General features: G+C 40.3%; 1 protein-coding gene across 2 annotated transcripts in view; it reads left to right on the top strand.

The window, feature by feature from the left end:
- NOD2 (nucleotide binding oligomerization domain containing 2) overlaps positions 1 to 22,446 on the top strand; it is a 52,462-nt gene that overhangs the window by 21,238 nt on the left and 8,778 nt on the right. For both annotated transcript variants that reach the window (XM_077288215.1, XM_077288216.1), the window contains 6 exons: positions 319 to 427; positions 3,890 to 5,687; positions 10,371 to 10,454; positions 14,473 to 14,556; positions 15,495 to 15,578; positions 15,661 to 15,744. In XM_077288215.1, coding sequence (XP_077144330.1) covers positions 319 to 427; positions 3,890 to 5,687; positions 10,371 to 10,454; positions 14,473 to 14,556; positions 15,495 to 15,578; positions 15,661 to 15,744 — 2,243 coding nt within the window. The remainder of the gene's footprint in view (positions 1 to 318; positions 428 to 3,889; positions 5,688 to 10,370; positions 10,455 to 14,472; positions 14,557 to 15,494; positions 15,579 to 15,660; positions 15,745 to 22,446) is intronic.

The raw sequence follows: 22,446 nt of genomic DNA, 5'->3' as shown, positions 1-22,446 counted from the left end.
TTGCTGTGCTTTTTAGGCAGATTCCATGTGGAATTAGACAAATGTCTTTCTTCTTCATTTCTCCTGTGGTGGTGCTGCAGAAGAAGTAATCACATGCTGAATGTCTCTCCTGTAAATCACATCTGATCGAATGGAGGCACCACCACAGGACACCTTGTGATCAGCATAGTTTTCTACCTATCAAGAAGAGATTGTCAAAAGCAAACAACTTTAACCTTTGAGGAGAAGAAAGATTTCTTTCAACATCATTTCACTACTGTTTGACCTTTTGCCTTTTTTATATTATAATGGGTCCCATTGTGTTTTTGGTTTATCAAGGCAAGAAGACTCCTTGATCTCCTCCGGATGAAGGGAAATGAACCCGCAAGATACTTAATAGAATTCATTCACAATTTGGGCCAAGGGTTAGTCGGACAAGTTGCTGATAGTAAGTGAAGGTCACTTTTTTTGTATTATGACTTTATGTTGGTCATCAGAGTAAAACTGAACAGCAATGTTTCTCATAATATTATTTTCCAGACATGCTTGGCTAATTGTAAGCCATTGGGGCTAACGGTAAAGAAAATGCAACAATTCTTCTATTCTTCATAACTATGAGGGATAAAAAAAAGCATAAAAAAACCCTTTCAAGCTTTTTCCCTTTTTCCTATAATGCTGGTGTAACAATACAACAACTCACTATTTTTAACCAATGTTTAGACTTCCTTGAATTTTTTACCACATCTGCCAGACTTTCTTATGAATCCACATGATTAGTGTTTCACAGAAATTGTCTTCCTCTTCTGTATCACGAATTATGATTCTGTTGTGTATTAATTCGTGTTAAGTGACAGCACATGTCATATCTGTTGGCTAAAACCTTTGATAGGGGAATTTTATTTAAAGGTTAAAAGTCCATTAATATTTTTTTTCAAATTTTGTAATGTAAACTGTGTCGTAAACCAGTCTGTGAGAGTTCATGTATGCACAAAATTCTGAACCTTGACCCCTATGCATTTAGGGAACCAAGCATTCAAATAGTACCTGCAGTGTTAGTGCACCAAAAAAATTCTCATTATCTGGATTTTCATACAGTTTTCAATAATACAATACAATAATACAGCCATAGTTATTTAAGTCTCTTCAAAGGGAATCTGTCTGGACAATTTTACTAATGATATTAATTGTATGGTCCTAGGACACCAAAAAATGATAAATGTCTTGTTGTAATTAGTGATGAGCGAGTGTACTCTTTGCTCGGGTTTTCCCAAGTACGTTTGGTGGTCTCTGAGTATTTGTGACTGCTCGGAGATTTAAAGTTTTTGTTGACACAGCTGCATCATTTACAGCTGCTAGCCAGCCTGAGTGCATGTGGGGGTTGCCTGGTTGCTAGGGAATCCCCACATGTAATCAAGCTGTCTAGCAGCCGTAAATCATGCAGCTGCGGCAAGGAAAACTAAATCTCCGAGCAGTCACAAATACTTGGAGACCACCCGAGCTTGCTTGGGAAAACCCGAGCAACGAGTATACTCAGTCATCACTAGTAGTAATGTAAGAACACTAAGAAATCAAGATTTGAAGCTGCGACCATGATGCTCCTAATACATTTCCAGTCTAATTCACATCTGGTTTATAAGTGTGATGGCAACTGGAGTCGACCCACTATGTTACTGGTTTGGTTTACCCTGGATGGGCGTAGCTATGTGCCTACCTGGTCTTCACTAGAGCTTCTCATAGTGAGGATAGGTTTGGGCTGTTAGTATAGTCAGCAGGTGTCACTCCAGAGCAGTCCCCGGACCTGCAGGAGCTGGCTAATGGGTTAAAGGTAAAATACAAAGCACAGAGGGCAAAGACAGAGACGTGGTTGTAAAGTCCGAGGTCGGGACTGGCAGTACAGGTTCAAAATACAAAGCCAGGCCAGGAGTGGAGAGATCAGGTAAAATAAAGTTAACAAGCCGGGTCGGTAACAGGAGAGTCTAAACAATAAAGCACCTTGACAGGGAACTAGTAATGTACTGCAACTAGGACTTAAGCTCAGGCAAGGTATGGAGGTAGGAGCTGTCTAATATATCCACTGCTGAGAAGGGATAGGCCAGGGAAGCAAAACTCTTCAGGACACAGTGGTTTTAAATTCCTGAGGAGTCTGGTTGCACCTCCCTATAGCCGGGTGGAGGCTCTCCAGGAACAGGAGAATGTGACAGTGATGGAAGTGGCGCACAAGGCAGCTCAGTGAGATGGTTTGACACTGGGATGGGCAGAGCAGTGCACCCAGTGAGTAGGATGGTGCTTACAAATCATGCAAGTCACCGGCATGACAAAACTTGATTTTTCATCATGAGCACATCAAATTACTATAAGACAGGTAAACATTTGTTTATTGTTTTTTCTAGGACCTGTACCACTAGTTTTATTAGTAGTTATTTTGACACATTCCCTTTAATTAGGTGAGCATAGACTTTCATGATAGCTATCAATAGATTGCACTAGTAAGACAGTTTTCTTCTTTTCTTCTTATTAAACAGAAAATGGCCTATTGTTTATATCACCTTTTTGTGTTATGTGTATTAATAGAAAAACAGAAATTGCCAATGTTTTTGTTTTTATATAACGATCTTTATTAAAAAATAAATAAAAAAATAGCAATCTTGTAATTTTCACAGTGGCCATTTTTAGAGCCAAACTTCCTGTCCTTTAAGGAAGCATTATCAATCAGATCCTTATCATCAGACATAATTACAATGACAGGTAACAGCTCTATTTACAGCTGATAACACAGAATCCACCAATTATAATAGCTGATGTCACACTTGACCTTAACAATGATGTTTGAACAGGCTCATACCACACTTCATTGTTGGGATCTGACAATTGTGTACATGTATTGTTTCCTGAAACAGCAGAAAGCTAGAGTCTAAAAAAGCCTCAGTGGTCATTATAAAAATTGCAAGGTTTCTATTACTTATTTTTCGTACAGATTGTAGTATGTTAAAAAAATAAATAAAAAAGAAGACTGTTAATTAACAAAATACATTTACCAAAAAAAGTCTGAATTAAACAATAGGTCATTTGCTAATGAAAGCTTACCTTTAAAATAGAGCTAGTTTGCATGGCATCCAACGGAATATGTAATTTTTTTTCCGTAAGATTCCATGCACTTACGAATTTTCAGTCTCGAGCTGTATTTCCTGCCTAGCGCCACCCTCCTCTGTTTGGTCAAGAGTTGTTGGCTCTGATACAGGGCAGGAAAAAAAGAGCATGTGGCTGTTGAGCTGTAAGTGCAGGACCACGCCCCAAGGCACTTCCAAACATATATGTACAGAACTTCAATTGCAATTTCTCATTGCTGGCACATCACTTTGGGATCATAAAAGGGATCAACTTGTTTATCTTTTTAATGGCTACACAGTCACAAAAATGGTTTAGGAAAATAGAATTTTCTGACAAGTTCCCTTTAAAAATAACAAAAGCATCGTTACTTAAACCCTGGCGCTCTAAGGTTGCCTCTCTGCTGCTTACCGCTGGTCATTGTTGACATGGCTTCACCAGTGACAGGTCCTATTTACAACACATGAGCTATAACTGGACTCAGTGGTGATGTTAGCATACACAACACTGATTACCGTAGCTTAGTCCAGTGATTGGATGCAGTGGTCGCATGATGTCATCGTGACATCTCCACTACAGCCATGTCAACAAATGCTATAGGTGAGCAGCAGACAGAGTTGGTGGTGGTGGAGCAGCAGGGTATAAGTAATAATGCTCTTTTGGTTTTTAAGAAAAGTAATCCTTTGATGTTTTAAAGTGTAAAATCAGTTAACCCCTTTAAGGTCATCCCCTTAAATGAAGGAGAAACAAGAACAATTCAGTATTAACAAAAAAAAAGTTAATTTTTCATTCTATTTTGTTTCAGTTTGTTTAGCATATCAAGCAAAACTGAAGAACACAATATCTGCCCAGTCAAAGTTCCTTAGCACGTATGATGGATCGGAGAACGTGCATTTGGAGGACATTTACACAGAGAACATTCTGGAGATACCAAAAAATTCAGACAATATTCAGGGGTTCCAAAACCAGGATCTCCTGAGCATATTTAATGCCCATGGCCTTGTTAATGAGAATGCAGATACAGTTCTCATACTTGGAGATGCTGGAAGCGGTAAAAGTACATTGCACCAACAAATCCAACATCTCTGGGCCGAAGGTCAAGCATTCCACAACTTCTGCTTCATTTTTCCATTCACATGTAGAAGGCTGTGCCGTATTGCCAAGCCAATGTCTTTAAAAACACTTCTCTATGAGCAGTGCTGCTGGCCACCAGATCAACTTCAGGATGAAATCTTCCAGTACATTTTGGACAATCCAAGGCAGGTCCTCATCACTTTTGATGGATTCGATGAGTTCAGGTTTGTTTTCACGGATGACAGTAAACACTGCTCTCCTACTGAGCCAACAAGTATAGCAGATCTTGTCTTCAACCTCATTCAAGGAAATCTGATGAAAGATTGTATAAAAATGGTCACCAGCAGACCCGATGTTGTGAATGTAAGTCTAAGGAAATATGTTAGGAAAGAGCTGCACGTAAAAGGGTTTTCTGAAGAAGGGATTGAACTTTTTATTAAGAAACACCACAGAAACACAGATACAGCAGGATACATCATCAGTTTGGTGAAAGCCAATTCTTCACTGCATGGACTATGCAATATTCCTGTGTTCTGCTGGATTGCTTCAAAGTGTCATAAGCAACTGATAGGTTGTGGTAGCAAAACTCCACAGACCATGACTGATATGTATGTCCTAACGCTTAAACATTTCCTCCTCCATTCATCAGCAAACTTGAAAGGAGCAGAGAATTTTCTCTCTAAACATATCGATTCCATCAGACATCTTGGAAAACTGGCACTTAATGGACTCTGCCAACAATTATATGTATTTTCTTATCATGATGTTTCAAAGGAAGGGCTTACCGAGGAGGACTTATCATTAGGGTTTCTTGTTCTTTCAAGGAACTTTTCAGATGAAAACCAAGCTTCATCTCAATATTATGAATTTCTTCATATTACGTTACAGTGCTTTTTTGCAGCACTATATATGATAATGAATGATGATGTGGACTCATCCTCACTCCAACAGTTGTTTAAATGGAAAAGAAAGCCAAAAAGTGAATCCTGTAGAAGTCTACAGAGAGTTTCTCAATTTTGTTTACAGCCAATCCTACATAGACAATGGAAACCTCCCCTGTACAATATAGAAATGAGAAATCTCCAGATCACTGCAACATTTGCAGCAGGCCTGTTCTCGAATGCACTTTACAACAATCTGGTTGATTCATGGCAACCAAGAAAACTTCCCAGGAAATGTCAAATTATTAAAGGATGTTTGGAAAAAGCTATCCAGAAACACTTTGATTCTATACCACCTGCTTTGAAGGACGAGAAGAAAAGCATGCATGCTATGCCAGACTTTGTCTGGCTCATAAAGTGCATTTATGAATTACAAGACATGACCTTGTCTGTGAAGGCCGTGCAAGATCTAGATGTTGATCACTTGAAGTTGACCTATTGTGGGATTGGTCCTGCAGAATGCACTGCAGTGGCATATGTGCTGAAACATCTAAAGAAAGCAGTCGGCATCCAGTTGGATCACAATTCAGTCGGTGACATCGGAATTGAGCAGTTGATGCCCTGCCTTCAGAAGTGCCGTGCTCTATAGTAAGTTATGTTACAGTCATGTTTGCTTAATGTATTCATTGCAATTTCCTAGTGTATGCAAATGACCTCTCCAGAGAAAATGAGGACTTGAACTCTAGTGCCATGTATTGATGAAGCAATCCTATCAATAAGTCAATATCAACCCTTTAGCGATTCTTACCATAAAACTTACGATAAAGATAAAGCTGAATGTCTAAACAGCCGCTTTCTTTGCACTGATGAAGGGCAACACCCTGAAACATGTGTCTGCAAATAGAGATTCTAGTTTGACTTTTATCCTAAGTCATTTGTCAAGGATTGTTATAGGGTCAACATTAAATTGTAGGATTGCTACTTTCAAAAGGTGGTGCTAGAATTCAAGTCCTCTTCTTCTTTGAGAGGAAATTTGCATATTTTTTTCCCATAGGAGCATTTAATGCGTTATAAGTCTCCTTACACTGGCATTTTTGGCATGTCCCTTTCCACAAGGAATGTATAACTATTGCCCTCGCCACCATCAATGTTCCGCACATACTCAGATCCTACAAAATGTGGTACTTATCTGTAAATACACATATGAAAAAACAGATCTAAAGAGAATATATTATCAGTAATTTTTTCTTATTACCTAAAACCAATTAATGACTCATGGTATTGGGCAAAACCAAACAATGACATACGGTACTGTGCAAAACCAATCTTATTACCCAAGACTAATCAATGACATACGGTACTGTGCAAAACCAAACAATGACATATGGTACTGTGCAAAACCAGTCTTTTTACCCAAGGCCAACCAATGACATATGGTTCTGTCACGACTCCCAGGTGTCCCAGGACAAGGGGCTCCTTCCCCGTCCCTAAAGCTAGGGTTGCAATAGCTCGCCCTGTTTCCTGATTACTTCTGATAGTGAAGATGCCATGGCCACGTACCTTGCCTTCACTCCTGAATCCGCCCTGTCTGTACCCTTCCCCCACCAAGGGAAGAGGGGAGCAGTAGTGTACCGTAATACACCAACCAGGCTAATAAGATAATATGATCAGGGATAAAGAAAAATACCAAACATACCAATATAGACAAAAGAGGAATGCAACGGGGAGTGGAGGATGGGGTAAAACCAAAGTAGGAGAAGAAAAGGAATTATCACGCACTGAAAACCTAGCAACAGTCACAGAAAAATCTACCAAAAGCCTTCTGCAATAATAACCAACAACAACCTCCAATCATGCAGCATAAGCTACTCTGACAATGAGTGCTAGCCAGGTCCCAGATTATATAGGGGATGGGAGTGGCTAAAAGTGCAAGACTGAGAGCCTTAACACTCCAGGAGCTCTCAACAGAGCAGATTAACCCGTGCACTGCTAAAAGAAACTTACACCATTTAATATGAAGCACTTCTAATCAGTGCAGTAGTAGGAGAAATTAGATGTGGAGGACTTCTGGCTCCTCTCTGTCGTGGTAAACCTGTGATAGGTACTGTGCAAAACCAATCAATGACAAACGGTACTGTTTTATAAAATAGAAGTGTTAATAGTTTATTTTTATCAATTAATAAAATGCAAAGTGAATAAATAGAAAAGAAATTCTAAAATCAATATTTGGTGAGGCAGCTCTTTACCTATAGAAGAGCATGAACATATCAGTTCTTCTCGGTACACTTGCAACAGTTTTTGAAGGAACTCGGCAAAGATGTTATTCCAAACATCTTGGAGAATTGATCACAGATGAAGGTTTGTGTAAATCCTTCTGTCTCATGATGTAAACCAAAACACACTTGAAAATATTAAGATCAGGGCTCTGTGGCGCCATATCATCACTTCCAGGACTCTTTGCTACTCTTCACGCTGACGATAGTTCTTAATGGCATTGGTTGCATGTTTGAGGTCATTGTCCTGCTGCAGAATAAATTTGGAGCCATTCAGACGCCTTCCTGATAGTATTACATGGTGGATAAATATCCGCTTATGTTTCTCAGCATTTTTGCACAGTATTGTACAGCCATTTTTCTAACCTATTTATATTTTCTATTTTTGTATTTTTTTCTGTACAGGATCTTAGAGGTAGCCATTTAGCCAAAGTTGCTGCTCTGCTCTATGAATAGCAATTCAATGCTCAGCTTCACAGCAGGCACATGGACATGTCACAATAGTCATCTAGAGATGGCGTTGTGATCATGCTTTGCGGTATGACAGCTGTGTCCATAACCGATTACGTACCCTGCATTTTAATAGATGTGTTACCTTTTACTACAGTCATGTATTGACAGTGAGAAGACTGCTGAGAAGGGACCTCTACAGAACAGTATCAGTCATAGGGTTCGGCAGCTAGTGCAAAAGCTACACAGTTACTGGATTATTTTAAATATAGATAAGATAAAAAATTAGAAAAAAAATCACCAAAGAAAATGTAAAAACTACATATTTACCATAAAAAAACTGATTTAATCAATAGGTAATTTTCCAGCAATACATTCTCTTTAAACCTGTTTAGGCAAAATAGAGTTTCTTTGTATTCTGTCTGTAATTACAGGGGTTCCATCTGCCTTTTAATCCAAGAGCCTAATGATAGGTTAGGATTGGCTTCTCTTATTAGTGGTCCTAGCATGCGTTTGTCTCTGTGCATGCCAAAAGTAGTGAAGCTAGATTGTAAATTAAAGGTTTAATTCCATCGCAACTCCAAGAATGGGTCTCTGGAACTCGGAAAACCGGGACCCGCGAAGGCCGTCATGAATGAACCGGAGGGGCAAACTACATTCATTCTCCATACACTAGGACTGCTGCAGAAAAAGATCAGAGAACTCATTAATTCTCCAAGATTCTATTCTTCTTCCTGTTGCCCTCTACATAGAACCTTGTTTCCTATCTCTGTAATGTAACAATCTGTCTTCACTGAACAGATTTTACCTGTAAATTGAGAATTTTAAGTATTTATGATTAGTCCTGGTGGAGAAAAACAGGACATTTCTCTCATAAGGTACATTATAAAGTTTCTTATTTTCATGTGTTTTATTGATTTATGAAATTGAAAGGGGCCTTATTCCCTCACTGCCATTTTAAAATGGCGATTGGGAAAAAGGCTGTAGCGCCCCCCAGAGTTGGAAAGTCTCCGAGGTTTCAGCTACACCCAGTAGTTGAGACCATGATCAGGGCAGGATTTTCCGGTCCCCTATCATGGGATCGTCATTATTAACTGAATAATGGCGATCATGAAAAAAAAAACTGTGCCCGCTGTCAAAATCGGGCCCTCTGCATCATATTCCTGGGGAAAAAAAATGGTGGGCGCAAGCGCAGTGCACCTGTCGGGATCAGCCGGCTGGTACCCAGCAGGAATAGGGAATTTTTCTTATTGGTTCATTTTGATCACTGTGATAGGGTCTATCACAGTGATCAAAATAAAAAAAATATTAAATCAAATCCCCTTTTTTCCCACAATTAGTTAGATAAAAATTATAAAATAATTGGGTTGTATTAGGGTTGGAGCTACAATTGTTTTGTTTTTTCAAAAGGTAAAAAAAAATGATGACATAACAGCTAGCGCTGAGTGCAAGTGCATCAGGTGCTCGGGTATGCACAGAGTACCGTGGATCCCCGCAAGTTTTTTTGAGCATCTAGCAGCCACGAATCATGCGGGTGGGGGCTCGATCATGTCACCCAAGCACCCACGATATTCGGTGCATATCCGAGCACCTGATGAAAACTTTAGTAGCGAGCACTTGCGCTCAACACTAATGACGAACTATTCAATATGACCACCTAATGTTATCAAATTGTGTCATAGCTGTGGGTTCAAAATGCTCACTACACCCCTGGATAAAATCATCCTTGAGGAATGTGGTTTGAAAATCTTTTCACTTGTGGGGAGTTTCCACTGTTTAGGCACTTCAGGAGCTCCTTCCCTTCCAAGCCCTTCCGTGTGCCCAAACAGTGGACTTCCCCCACAAATGGGGTATCAATGACGTAATCAGGAGAAATTGCACAATACATTTTGTGGTAAATTTTCTCCTGTTACCCTTATAAAAATAAAAAAAGTTGAGTCTTAAGCTAATTTTTTTGTGAAAAAAAATTAAATGTTCAATTTTTCTTTCCACATTGCTTCAGTTCCTGCGAAGCAAGTGAAGGTTTAATAAGCTTTATTTTAGCGGCTTTTAACCCTTCTAACACAGAAAAAAAGATGTTTCACAAATTGTGATGATGTGAAGTAGACATGTGAGAAATGTAATTTATTAACTGTTTTGTGTGACATATCTCTCTGATTTGAGGGCATACAAAACAAAAGTTTGAAAAATTGCAAAATTTTTAATTTTTAAAATGTTTGCCAAATTTGTGTTTTTTTTCCAGTCATAGTGAAGAAATTTTACCACTATCATGAAGTACAAGATGTCACAAAAAAACACAAAACTCAGAATCAGTGGGATCCATTGAAGCGTTCCAGAGTTACTAAAACATAAAGTGACACTGGTCAGAATTGTAAAATTTGGCTTGGTCATTAAGGTCAAAATTGGCTCTGTCACCAAGGGATTAAGTAAGGTGCTTAGGAAGACCTTGAGATACCTTTTTATGTAGAGATCAGTGGAGATTACTAATGGAAATTTCTTACATATGGTAATTTAGCGGACATGGTTTCTAAAGCCAGTGGGTCGCTGTTAAAAAATAAAGTATGGTAATTGTAATTTTTGGCTAACAAACAATATTTTACTCTTATAGTTTGAGAGACAACAACATTACTGACAAAGGGCTCTGCAGACTAATGGAGCAAGCTCCACACTGGCCGAACTTCCAGAAGATTGCGTATGTACACATGAAGGGATGTGACTAACATCACCGTGAACGGATGAGATAACTAATGGACAATGGGCTATAGATGGGCATGGAGATCCTCCTTATGATAATTGCTATGTATGGACATGTAGATAGAATGGAATTTCCCTACTTCACAATAGGCTTTGGGCTTTTACACAATTGTTTTTACTAATGGTACTTTTTTGCTCTTCAGTCTCATTTTTTCATAGGAAAAAATAGAGAACCATTTCTGTTAATGGCTTTTTCGAGGTCAAATTACTGTTGACGTTCATGAAAAAAAGATAAACATAAAACATTCATCATCATCATCATCATCATTCTTTTTCACAAGGTTCATAAAAAAATCAAACAATATTTTGATTTACATGCAAATATAACACGATCGGTCCGGCCTTGGTATCTCATGGCTGGCAAAGTAAAATTAATATTGACTGATATGTATTTAAAGGGAACCTGTCAGCTTGAAATGCTTTGAAATCTATGGACAGCATGATATAGATCAAGAGAAACATGCATACAGACATAGTAGGTGCGAATATCTGGTTAGGGCCGCCCACTGGACTCCTAAGTACAAAAACAGCAGGGATTTAACTATATAATACACAAGTTATACTGAATCTTTTCCCACAATAATAAACATCAGTCTACTCAATATGTTTCTGTATCCAAAACGCGTTGTATTTTGAGACTTTACATTTTACATTAATTTAATAAAGAAGATCACTCTTTTTCTAAGCTGCTGTTATCATCCATCAGGGATCTGTTTGCATGTCTATCTGAAGTCTAGTATGTCTCTCCAGACCTCATCACAGAACATCTCTATTAGCATCTGTAAAGTATTACATAGCCATTAGTCACCTATGCCCTACGTTTGGCCGAGCTCTTGAATTGAGCTGTGAATGAAGCCTTAGAGATATCTGAATGGTTCCTGACTGAACATGAGCTTGATGTGAACATAGGCAAACCATGTTGCTTAGCTCAACTAAAGTGCCACTCCAGCTGGGGTCTTCTTCTGTCATTAGAGCTGCTCTGGGCCTACACAGTGAACTTGTGATCACAACTTGTGACTGACCAGAAGTCAGAGGTAACGGTCACAAGCCTTCAAAGTAAGTCTATGAGAACCTCATTCTGGCCTCATCCTGGCTCTCATAGACCCACATGGAGTTGTGACTTCCAGCTCACCCAGCAAACACTGGAGTGATCCAGTAGGTCTCAACCTGCAGAAGACCGACCAGAGTGGTACTGATAACAGATAAAGACGGCATCTAGTAATCATTATACAAGGGTAAGGAAAGTTAGATTAGTTGCACCAAGGCGTGGGATTCAAAATTTTAATGTCAGGTTCACCGCTTGCGTTTGGAAACCATGCCAATTTTAAAACCCCACCCCATTTGGATACCATGCCCATTTTGTTAGCCCCACCCATTTCACACACACTTTACTCACTGTCAAAATACAAGTAATGGTTACTAAAAGTAAAGGTGCTTCCCCCTTCTTACCCCACCTATACCTTCACTGGTCTCATTGCCTCATGTCAAGTTCACGTTCCAGTCACTGTCAGTCACTTCTTAGTATGGAGTACAGTCTTAAAGACTTTCTGTAATGCTGTAGATAAGCCCCCGATGTTACCTGAAAGAGGAGAAAAAGACGTTAGATTATACTCACCCAGGGGCGGTCCCGCTGCGGTCTGGTCAAATAGGTGTCTCCGGTCCGCTCCGGCGCCTCCCATCTTCATTCCATGACGTCCTCTTCGGGTCTTTACGTTGCAGCTCCGGCGCAGGCATACTTTGTCTGCCCTGTTCAGGGCAGAGCAAAGTACTGCAGTGCGCAGGCGCCAGGCCTCTCTGACCTTTCCGGCACCTGCGCACTGCAGTACTTTGCTCTGCCCTCAACAGGGCAGACAAAGTACGCCTGCGCCGGAGCCGCGGCATAAAGACAAGAAGAGGACGTCATGGAATGAAAATGGGAGGCGCCGGAGCGGACCGGAGACACCCATCCGACCTGACCGCAGCGGGACCGCCCCTGGGTGAGTATAATCTAACGTCTTTTTCTCCTCTTTCAGGTAACATCGGCGGCTTATCTACAGCATTACAGAATGCTGTAGATAAGCCCCTGATGCCGGTGAGCTTACCTCACCAGCCATTTTGGGGGTGACAGGTTCCCTTTAAATCTTTCTGCTATTTTAACAAGCGGTTCTACAGAACCCCCTGAATTTCACCAGCACAGTAATAAAAAAAAACCCGCTGGAGTGGTGTTTTGGCTGATAGTGCAAGAATGTTTTACGTTCTAGTCAATCACTAGATCAGTACATACAGATAGATCACAATGTCATAAATTGGCTTACACTAGAGTAGGCACATCCAACCTTTTCTTGTCTAAGGGGCCCACTGTAATCTTGAAGCAATCCCATGAGCCCCCAAAAATTAAAGGAATATTTCCGTCTGACACATATTTACAATAAATGTATGATAGACATTGGTTCTGAAGCTCCCATTCTGTCCAATTCCCATTCGAGTAATGACAAGACCTTAATCACATGCAGTTTTCTCCATTGCTGTTAATAGGAGTTACTGAAAAGCCTAATACTCCCATAAACTACAATGAAAATACCAGCACACCAGCATGGCCACTTCTCCACTATTTTTACTTTTACCAGTCACTTTACTTGAAAGTAGTCAAAAAACCCTCAATGATACTGATATATGGCGATGCCAGAGGTGGCCACACAGTAGACCGTGGTTGAAATTGTCCTAATGGATGACAATAACACAGGTCTGCAAAAAAAATTTTTCAAGAGCTGTTTTGGTTATTCCACGTAATCTTTATGTTTTTAAGTGCGCTGAATCCGAAAATGTCCTCCGTTTTGTCACAGGACATCACATTTTCTGACAATTTAAGTAACTATGTTAGATAAGACAATACCTCAAAATAAATGAAAATAGACTCATAAATTTAATTTTTTATTACAAATGTTTCATGAAAATCATTTTTTAACTGCAATGAGCTCACTAGCACACACTAAAATCGATTCTTCTTCCCTGTGAGGCTTCTCTTGGTACATTTACGCTTGTGAGTAGCATCTGGAATGTCTTTCTGAAGCATCCAACAGTAGTCTGCCATCATTGTAATGCTCCATCTTCCCTGGTATCTTCTTTCCATCTCTTTAATGTCCTGGTGGAATCGTTCACCTTGCTCTTCACTCACAGCTCCCAAATTTTCAGGAAAGTAGTCAAGGTGGGAATGGACGAAATGCACTTTCAAACTCATCAGGCAACCTAAAGCTTGAAATGCTTTCAGCATTCGTTCGACAATTTTTTTGTAGTCAGGGTCTTTGTTATTGCTTAAAAATTTCTCTACAACCTCTTTAAATGCAAACCACCCTTCTTTTTGAGGATGCGTCATGGTATTGATAAACTCTTGATCAGCTATAAGCCTTCTAATGTCTGGTCCGACGAACACACCTTCCTTCAATTTTGCCTCCGAGAGGCCTGGAAACTTGGTGACCAAGTATTTGAAGCATTCTCCATCTTTTGGAAGTGATTTTACGAATTGCTTCATCAATCCCAAGCCTGCTCGTTCAGCTTGCAACATGTTGATGCTGGCTTCATTAGCTCACTCTGAAAGTTCTTTACTTTGAAAGTTATATTTTTTTGGCATTGTATATCTTCAATGCATTGATGTGAATTAATTAATAGTAATTTTAACTTTCAAAACCCTAAGATAAAAAAATACCAAAAATTTAGAAAAATATACTAAATTTTAAGAGAATTTTGCATTTTGTGGCAAATAATGATGTCCAGGATTTTTTTCAATATTTTTTTCGTTTTCAGCACACCAAAATACATGGAAATTAGATGAAAATAATCAAACAGCTTTTTAGTCACAGACCTGTGGAATCGCCACTGTGTGGCTGCTTCTCTTATTTGCGAAAACCTAAGACGCCTAGTAACTTATGTCTTACTAGAGTACATCTCTGCCTGACCATGGTTGTATGCCCTTGTATTAGGTTATTCAACAACAAACTGACGGATGAATCCATGGATTCCATTGCTTATATGTTGAAGCGCAAGCAGAACTTTCTGGCCCTAAGGTAAATTAAAAAATTGTGATGCAATAAGAAAAGTATGAAATGTAACTTTAACATGCTGTATTCTTTTCAGTCGGGGAAGGGCTGAGTCTTAAGCATTTCTTGGGTGGCCAAGGTTTCCATGTGAAACCTTTAGAGACATTTCGCACCCCATAAATTAACTTGAACGTTGCTAAAATTCACTAAGGTCCTTGGCAGCGCCCAATCAAGATCCATTTAAAAAACACTCAGTTTTAGATTCGCCTTCGCCCTATGTGCATAAAGTCAGGGGTGTCAGGGATATTAATAAAAAAGTCTTCTACATATGCCTTGTTGGGTGGTTCGAGATCCCTATTATGAGCCTGAGCAAAGAGTAGTAGCCCTATGTTAGGTGGAACCAGTCCTTTTAATAGACAATAAGTAATATTACATTTCCACTGCAGTGGTATTTTTATTGTAGGTCCATTTTTATTTAATAAAGGGCATCGATATAGGGGGTGTACACGAGCAGTCACACCATGGCTCAGGTGCCTCAGAAGGAGTGAAGCACTTCTCTGAAAGAGAAGAAGACGACAGCATTAGGCCAGGTTTAGTCAGGAGTATTTCATGGTCCATATATCGACCAAAAGGGTCTGGACTGACCACGGGTCTAGACTCCTGACCCGAACTTACAGCCTAATGGACAAATAAGACTAAATTTGGGTGCGGTAAGTCTAATCATTGCGGTCCATATTTGGATTGTGAAACACACCCTTTTGAATCAGGTATTAAGCCATTTTCACACCAATGCATTCGTGACACATTCTTTTTGAAATCTATTTTCCAAAAACGCAGCAGAAATTTGGCGATTTTACTGTTTTTATAGAAAATCATGGAAAAAAAACAGATTGGGAATGCATTGTTTGTACTTCCATAAAAGCTTCAGAAATGAAACCACAAAATTATGTACATTTTTCCCATAGGCTTGGAAATAATTTAATTACTGCTATTGGTGGACAGATATTAGCAGATGGCCTACGCGAAAATAAATCCATTCAATTTCTAGGGTGAGTAAAGACATCATCATTAATAGGTTTGGCTTTTTTTTTCTCAAACATCACTAAGATAATCAAATGTTTTATTTTTCAGTCTCTGGGGGAATCAGGTGGGCGATACTGGGGCAAAAGCAATTGCAGATGCCCTACAGGAAAACAAAAGCTTGATATGGCTCAGGTAAGTATTGTTTTTTCTATGTATCAATAAAATATGATTGAAAGTAAGCAAAATGTATAAAGGATCATTTCGGAATATTATATTCCATCCCTTGCAAAATAATTTGGATCTGCAACTTGTCTCTATGTCCTCAAGCTGTGTTTCTAGATGAGGACACTGTCATGCCAATGATAACTTCACATTATGATCACCATTACCCGTAGACAGGCACTATATATTCATATTTCATCTCCATTTTATATAAAGACTTACAACATCGGGCAAAAGTTTTAGGCAGATGTGAAAACACATTCATGCAAAGTAAGAATTATTTCCAAAATAGAAGTGCTAATAGTTTATTTTTATCACTGAACAAAATGCAAAGTGAATGAACAGAAAAAAAATCCATCCCATATTTGGTGTGATCAATTTTTGCATTCAAAACAGTATCAATTCTTGTAGGTATACTAGCAGACAGTTTTTGAAAGAACTTGTCAGGGAGGTTGTTCCAAACATCTTGGAGAACAAACCATAGCTCTTGTGTGGATGTCATTTGTGCAAATCCTTCTGTCTCTTCATGTAATCCCAGATAGACTCGATGATATTGAGATCAGGGATCTGTGCGAGGGTCATAGACACTGTGGTTACAATGAAACATAAAAGAGTGTGGATTTGGTTAAGCTATTTGACCAATTCAGATTTAGGAAAATATAACATGTGCTTTTATTTTTGGAGAGATCTGCATTATTGTAGTGGGGTGGATCTCTCCCTCCACTCTAGGTCATGGGAGAGGCCCATGTCCACGATTCTCATTTAAACTTTCAATTTAGGTTTAGATGTGTCAGTTTTTGGTTTGCAAGCACCAAAGCAGGAGGCTCTGTGCAGGACAAGTCTGTGTGAGACTGAACATAGAGCCAGAGAAAGCAAAGCCATTGACTCACCCACGAGTGATACGGCGATGCAGTTGTCCACAGCAACCGATTTGATCCGGACTGTTATGGACGATCCGGCTGCGAACCGGGGGATAAAGTTTGAGTAATTTTTGTAAAATAAAAAAAATAAAGATGTTTAAGTTGCACTAACCTTGGTTACTGCCTCTTTTCCGCAGTGTCGTGAAAGCTGCTCTATTACACTTGGTATAAATGAAAGATAAATAATGTAAAACTGAGGCTCTGCGTGACCAATCAGATTTCTGGTGTAAAACAGCTTAAAATATCACAAAATATTTGCACAACACAGAGATTGGCAAAAAGTTTGTCCTACTCGCCATTTTCACACAAATTTCAGCCAAAATAAAAGTAGTTGGGGAGGAACAGAGCATGGCTATGATCTCCCTACAAATTCATTAAATGTGGCGACGTATATTACACCAGAAATGTTACTCCAGGTTCTGCTGAACTTTTCTGGCACAGCTCATGGAGGAGCACACCACCAATAAGATGCGCCAAACTCATTAAGTGGTGTTCACCTATAATGATTTAGGCTTCATATTAATATTTTCATATTGATGTTAACTGTAAAAACTTGAATTCATAGGTTAATATAAAAATTATATTTAATATAGGGGATAATTGTAAAAAACGTTGCTTCATAAAACAACAATTGTCAGAGTTTCTTTTATTAAATAGTGATTCTCCTAGATAGTGCAAAAAGATGGATGGTTTGGGATTGCTGGCAGTAGGTTTATGCTCTTATGCTGTGCTGATTGGGAACCCCCACCAGTCTTACTGTGCTGCATCACATTGTATATTTATCCAGGCACAGTGGCTCCTCCTTATTTTTGCTTGGGACTGCAGATTTCTACATTTGGCCAAATAACAAGCTTTGCTGACCACTTCCACTAGAATGGTTACCTTTTTCGCCAAAAAATACCAGCAACAGTAAAAAAAAGTGGTGTACTTTAGTTGGAAGGCTCAACAGGGAGTGACATTTCAAAGATAGATATAAAAACATGTTTTGTTTGTGTACAATTGACATAACACCAAGGATAAATAGTGAAAGTCATCGCTGACAAACTATATTCTATATGTAAGGCTACTTTCACACTAGCGTTAACTGCAATACGTCGCAAATGCGTCGTTTTGCCGAAAATACGCATCCAGCAAAAGTTCTTGCTGGATACGTTTTTTCGTCATAGACTAACATTAGCGACGCATTGCCAAACGTTGCGTCCGTTTTGCGACGCTTGGGCGTGTGGTAGCGGACCGTCGGGAGCAAAAAACGTTACATGTAACGTTTTTTGCTCCCGACGGTCCGCTTTTTCCTCCCGGCACCTCACAATGGGGCAGCGGATGCGTGGGAAAAATGCATCCGCTGCCCCCGTTGTGCGGCGGAGACCACGCTAGCGTCGGGAACCTCGGCCCGACGCATAGCGACGGGTTGTTCCCGACGCTAGTGTGAAAGTAGCCTTAGATACAAGAACGGTCATGGAAACTATTATGCCTTAACTATAATGAGGCTGTTTGGTTTCAATTAAGGTGTTTATCATTTGGCAGATATCATAGTGGAAACTAAACACACACTATTTTAGATAAAGGGATACGCTCTTGCATCCGTCACGTGACAAATACAGTTTTCAACAAAACTAATGATGGTGCTGATGCCATAATCTTGAACAGAGAGTGGTTCTGTTAAGGTATTCTTGTAGTGATGGTGGTTCTGGTGTGAAATTCCTGTTTGGATAGTGGTTCTGATGCTGTTTTCATGTACTACTGGTTGCTCTGGTGATGTATTCATGTAGTGATAAAGGTTATGGTGCTGTATTCATCAGCAGAATGACCATAAGTACATGAATATGAAACCAAAATAACAGAACATAAATTGAATACCAGAGCCATCAAAAGTACATATATGGTATGAGAACCATCATCAGTAAATACATAGTACATAGAACCACCATCAATACATGAATATGTGGTGTTCCAGTGTCCTGGTCGTCACAGTGGTATTGCTTTCCTCTCGGGGAGAGTGATGCTACGTTTGGAGGCAAGAAAGGATAACTGCATCCAGGTATCACAAACATGCAACGCACTTCATACTCCAGGCCACCAGGGGGAGCTTTTGCTCCTATTTATTAGGTCACTCCCCATATATATACAGTACAGACCAAAAGTTTGGACACACATTCTCATTTAAAGATTTTTCTGTATTTTCATGACTATGAAAATTATAAATTCACACTGAAGGCATCAAAGCTATGAATTAACACATGTGGAATTATATACTTAACAAAAAAGTGTGAAACAACTGAAAATATGTCTTATATCCTAGGTTCTTCAAAGTAGCCACCTTTTGCTTTGATGACTGCTTTGCACACTCTTGGCATTTTCTTGATGAGCTTCAAGAGGTAGTCACCGGGAATGGTCTTCCAACAATCTTGAAGGAGTTCCCAGAAATGCTTAGCACTTGTTGGCCCTTTTGCCTTCACTCTGCGGTCCAGCTCGATTGTGTTCAAGTCTGGTGACTGTGGAGGCCAGGTCATCTGGCGTAGCACCCCATCACTCTCCTTCTTGGTCAAATAGCCCTTACACAGCCTGGAGGTGTGTTTGGGGTCATTGTCCTGTTGAAAAATAAATGATGGTCCAACTAAATGCAAATTGGATGGAATAGTATGCCGCTGCAAGATGCTGTGGTAGCCATGCTGGTTTGGTATGCCTTCAATTTTGAATAAATCCCCAACAGTGTCACCAGCAAAGCACCCCGACACCTTCACAACTCCTCCTCCGTGCTTCATGGTGGGAACCAGGCATGCAGAGTCCATCCGTTCACCTTTTCTACGACGCACAAAGACACGGTGGTTGGAACCAAAGATCTCAAATTTGGACTCATCAGACCAAAACTCAGATTTCCACTTGTCTAATGTCCATTCCTTGGGTTCTTTAGCCCAAACAAGTCTCTGCTGCTTGTTGCCTGTCCTTAGCAGTGGTTTCCTAGCAGCTATTTTACCATGAAGGCCTGCTGCACAAAGTCTCCTCTTAACAGTTGTAAAGATGTGTCTGCTGCTAGAACTCTGTGTGGCATTGACCTGGTCTCTAATCTGAGCTGCTGTTAACCTGCAATTTCTGAGGCTGGTGACTCAGATAAACTTATCCTCAGAAGCAGAGGTGACTCTTGGTATTCTTTTCCTGGAGCGGTCCTCATGTGAGTCAGTTTTTTTGTAGCGCTTGATGGTTTTTGCAACTGCACTTGGGCACACTTTCAAAGTTTTCCCAATTTTTCGGACTGACTGACCTTAATTTCTTAAAGTAATGATGGCCACTCGTTTTTCTTTACTTAGCTGCTTTTTTCTTACCATAATACAAATTCTAACAGTCTATTCAGTAGGACTATCAGCTGTGTATCCACCAGACTTCTGCTCAACACAACTGATGGTCCCAACCCCATTTATAAGGCAATAAATCGCACTTATTAAACCTGACAGGGCACACCTGTGAAGTGAAAACCATTCCCGGTTACTACCTCTTGAAGCTCATCAAGAGAATGCCAAGAATGTGCAAAGCAGTCATCAAAGCAAAAGGTGGCTACTTTGAAGAACCTAGAATATAAGACATAATTTCAGTTGTTTCACACTTTTTTGTTAAGTATATAATTCCACATGTGTTAATTCATAGTTTTGATGCCTTCAGTGTGAATTTACAATTTTCATAGTCATGAATACAGAAAAATCGTTAAATGAGAAGGTGTGTCCAAACTTTTGGCCTGTACTGTATATATATAACTGGTAGTCTGTAGGGAAAGATAGTTCCTGACAGAGCTCCAGACAGGAGTTCTGTAGAAGTCAGTTCCAGACAGAAGTTAGTTGCTGGCTGAGCTCAGCTTAGTTAGTTCCAGACCGGAGTCTGAGGAAGACAGAAGGTTAACGGAGCTGTGCATGCCCTCAGAGCTGCAGCTCCCAGAAAGAGACATTGAAAGGCAGAATTGCATTGCAGCGAGCGTGAAGGAAGTTGAAGCAAAGGATAGGATACCAGGAGGGGACCAGCCCCGCTCAGGCTGCCTCCTTCTGAGGTGCAAAATCCTGGTAGCCGAAACACCGAGGGAGTAAGGCCCTCTACGCCTTATTTCAGAGACCGTCAGGACAGCTAATTGCAGATTACCTGTCCGCACTTACACCCAGGAGGCACAGTGACACCTACAGAGCCGGGTTATCTAAGAGACTCTATAAACAGGCTCAAGTCACCAGTCATATGGGTTTTGTCCTATCCTAAATGGGGGACAGAGAGAGCACATCTGTGAGACCCTTATGAGAAGCCATAGGCAGTAAGGGACTACACCACCGCAGCGCAAGGGAAGGCTACTGATTTCCACCTGGACAAGGGAACTTTGGACTTGCCTCCAAACTGGCCGGACTCTGCCTACCCTGTGGTCTGGTGCCCTGGAATGTGGATGCTGAAGTCTTCAGTAAAGGTAAAGAGACTGCAACCTTGTGTCCTCATTCTTCTCTGTGCCTCCCACCATACCACCATCTGCACACCGGGAAGCCCTGGGGACATACTTCACCTGTGGGAAGGTATACCATCTAGCTGCCATAACATCACCCCAGCGGACCCCTTAAAGCTTCGGTCACCCTGACCGAATACCACAGGTGGCATCACAAACATAAGCTTTATCCCTTTAAAGACCTTTCCCTTTTATACGGACGTCCCAGGGCCACGGACCGGGTCAGCCACCATGACATCCCCCAGTGAACATCGGACCCAGTACCGAGTACCCCACGGCCCTTGGGGGGCGATCCAACTACATCACCAGAACCACCATCAAAACATTAATGCGTCACCAGAACCATAATCAGTACCTTAATACATCACAAGAACCACTGTCAGTAAATAAATACACCTGTACATGAATACATCACCAGAACCACCATTAGTAAATGACTACATCACCAAGTTTAGTACAGAAATCAATTGTAATGTCACATCATCCCCATATATTTAGATTGTGAGCCCCATTGGGGACAGCGATGATAATGTGTGCAAAACTGTAAAGCGCTGCGGAATATATTAGCGCTACATAAGCAATGCATAATAAATAAATAAATATATATTTGTATATTTGTATCACATGAACAACTCCCAGCGTGTCCTTAACAATGGTAAGAAGATGCTGAGAGTTGTATCAGTCATTATCAGACTTCAGACCATACAGGAACCACAATATTGATTAGGTGAAGTCAGTATCAACAAGTAAACATTTACATCCAGGTACCTTATAAGTGACATCTTACCTGATTGATGTTGTTATTTCTTTTCATCTCCGTCTAGTCTAGATTCCCTTATGACTTTTGACATCTACATCACGTGTCTGCAGACTCCCCTCTTCTCCTGACTCCTCCAGCAGATCCCAACACAGTGCCCTTAATAAGAGTGTAATATCTGTGCATACTATGCCCTAAGTAAGCCTCCTATGGTATATATCCACGGCAGCCCCCTATGCTGTAAGATGTCCACCACAGTCCCCCATTAAATAGTGTTGCCATCACCACAGCCCCATATATAGTATGATGACCCCACAGCTCCCCATACAGTACTATGGGCTCCAAGGCACTGATATAGTGTAATGGCCCCCACAGCCCCTTATATACAGTATAATGTCCCCTACAGCACCCCACATGGGACAATATCCACAACAGCCCCCCAATATACAGTATTATCTCCGTCAAAGCCCTCTATACAATATGGTCACCACAGCCACCTATGCAGAACAATGTTCCCCACAACGACCTAT

This window comes from Ranitomeya variabilis, chromosome 2, assembly GCF_051348905.1.
Source record: "Ranitomeya variabilis isolate aRanVar5 chromosome 2, aRanVar5.hap1, whole genome shotgun sequence".
NCBI lineage: Eukaryota > Metazoa > Chordata > Amphibia > Anura > Dendrobatidae > Ranitomeya > Ranitomeya variabilis.
Note: the sequence above shows the minus strand (reverse complement) of the source record. Positions and strands in the feature narration are given on the sequence as shown.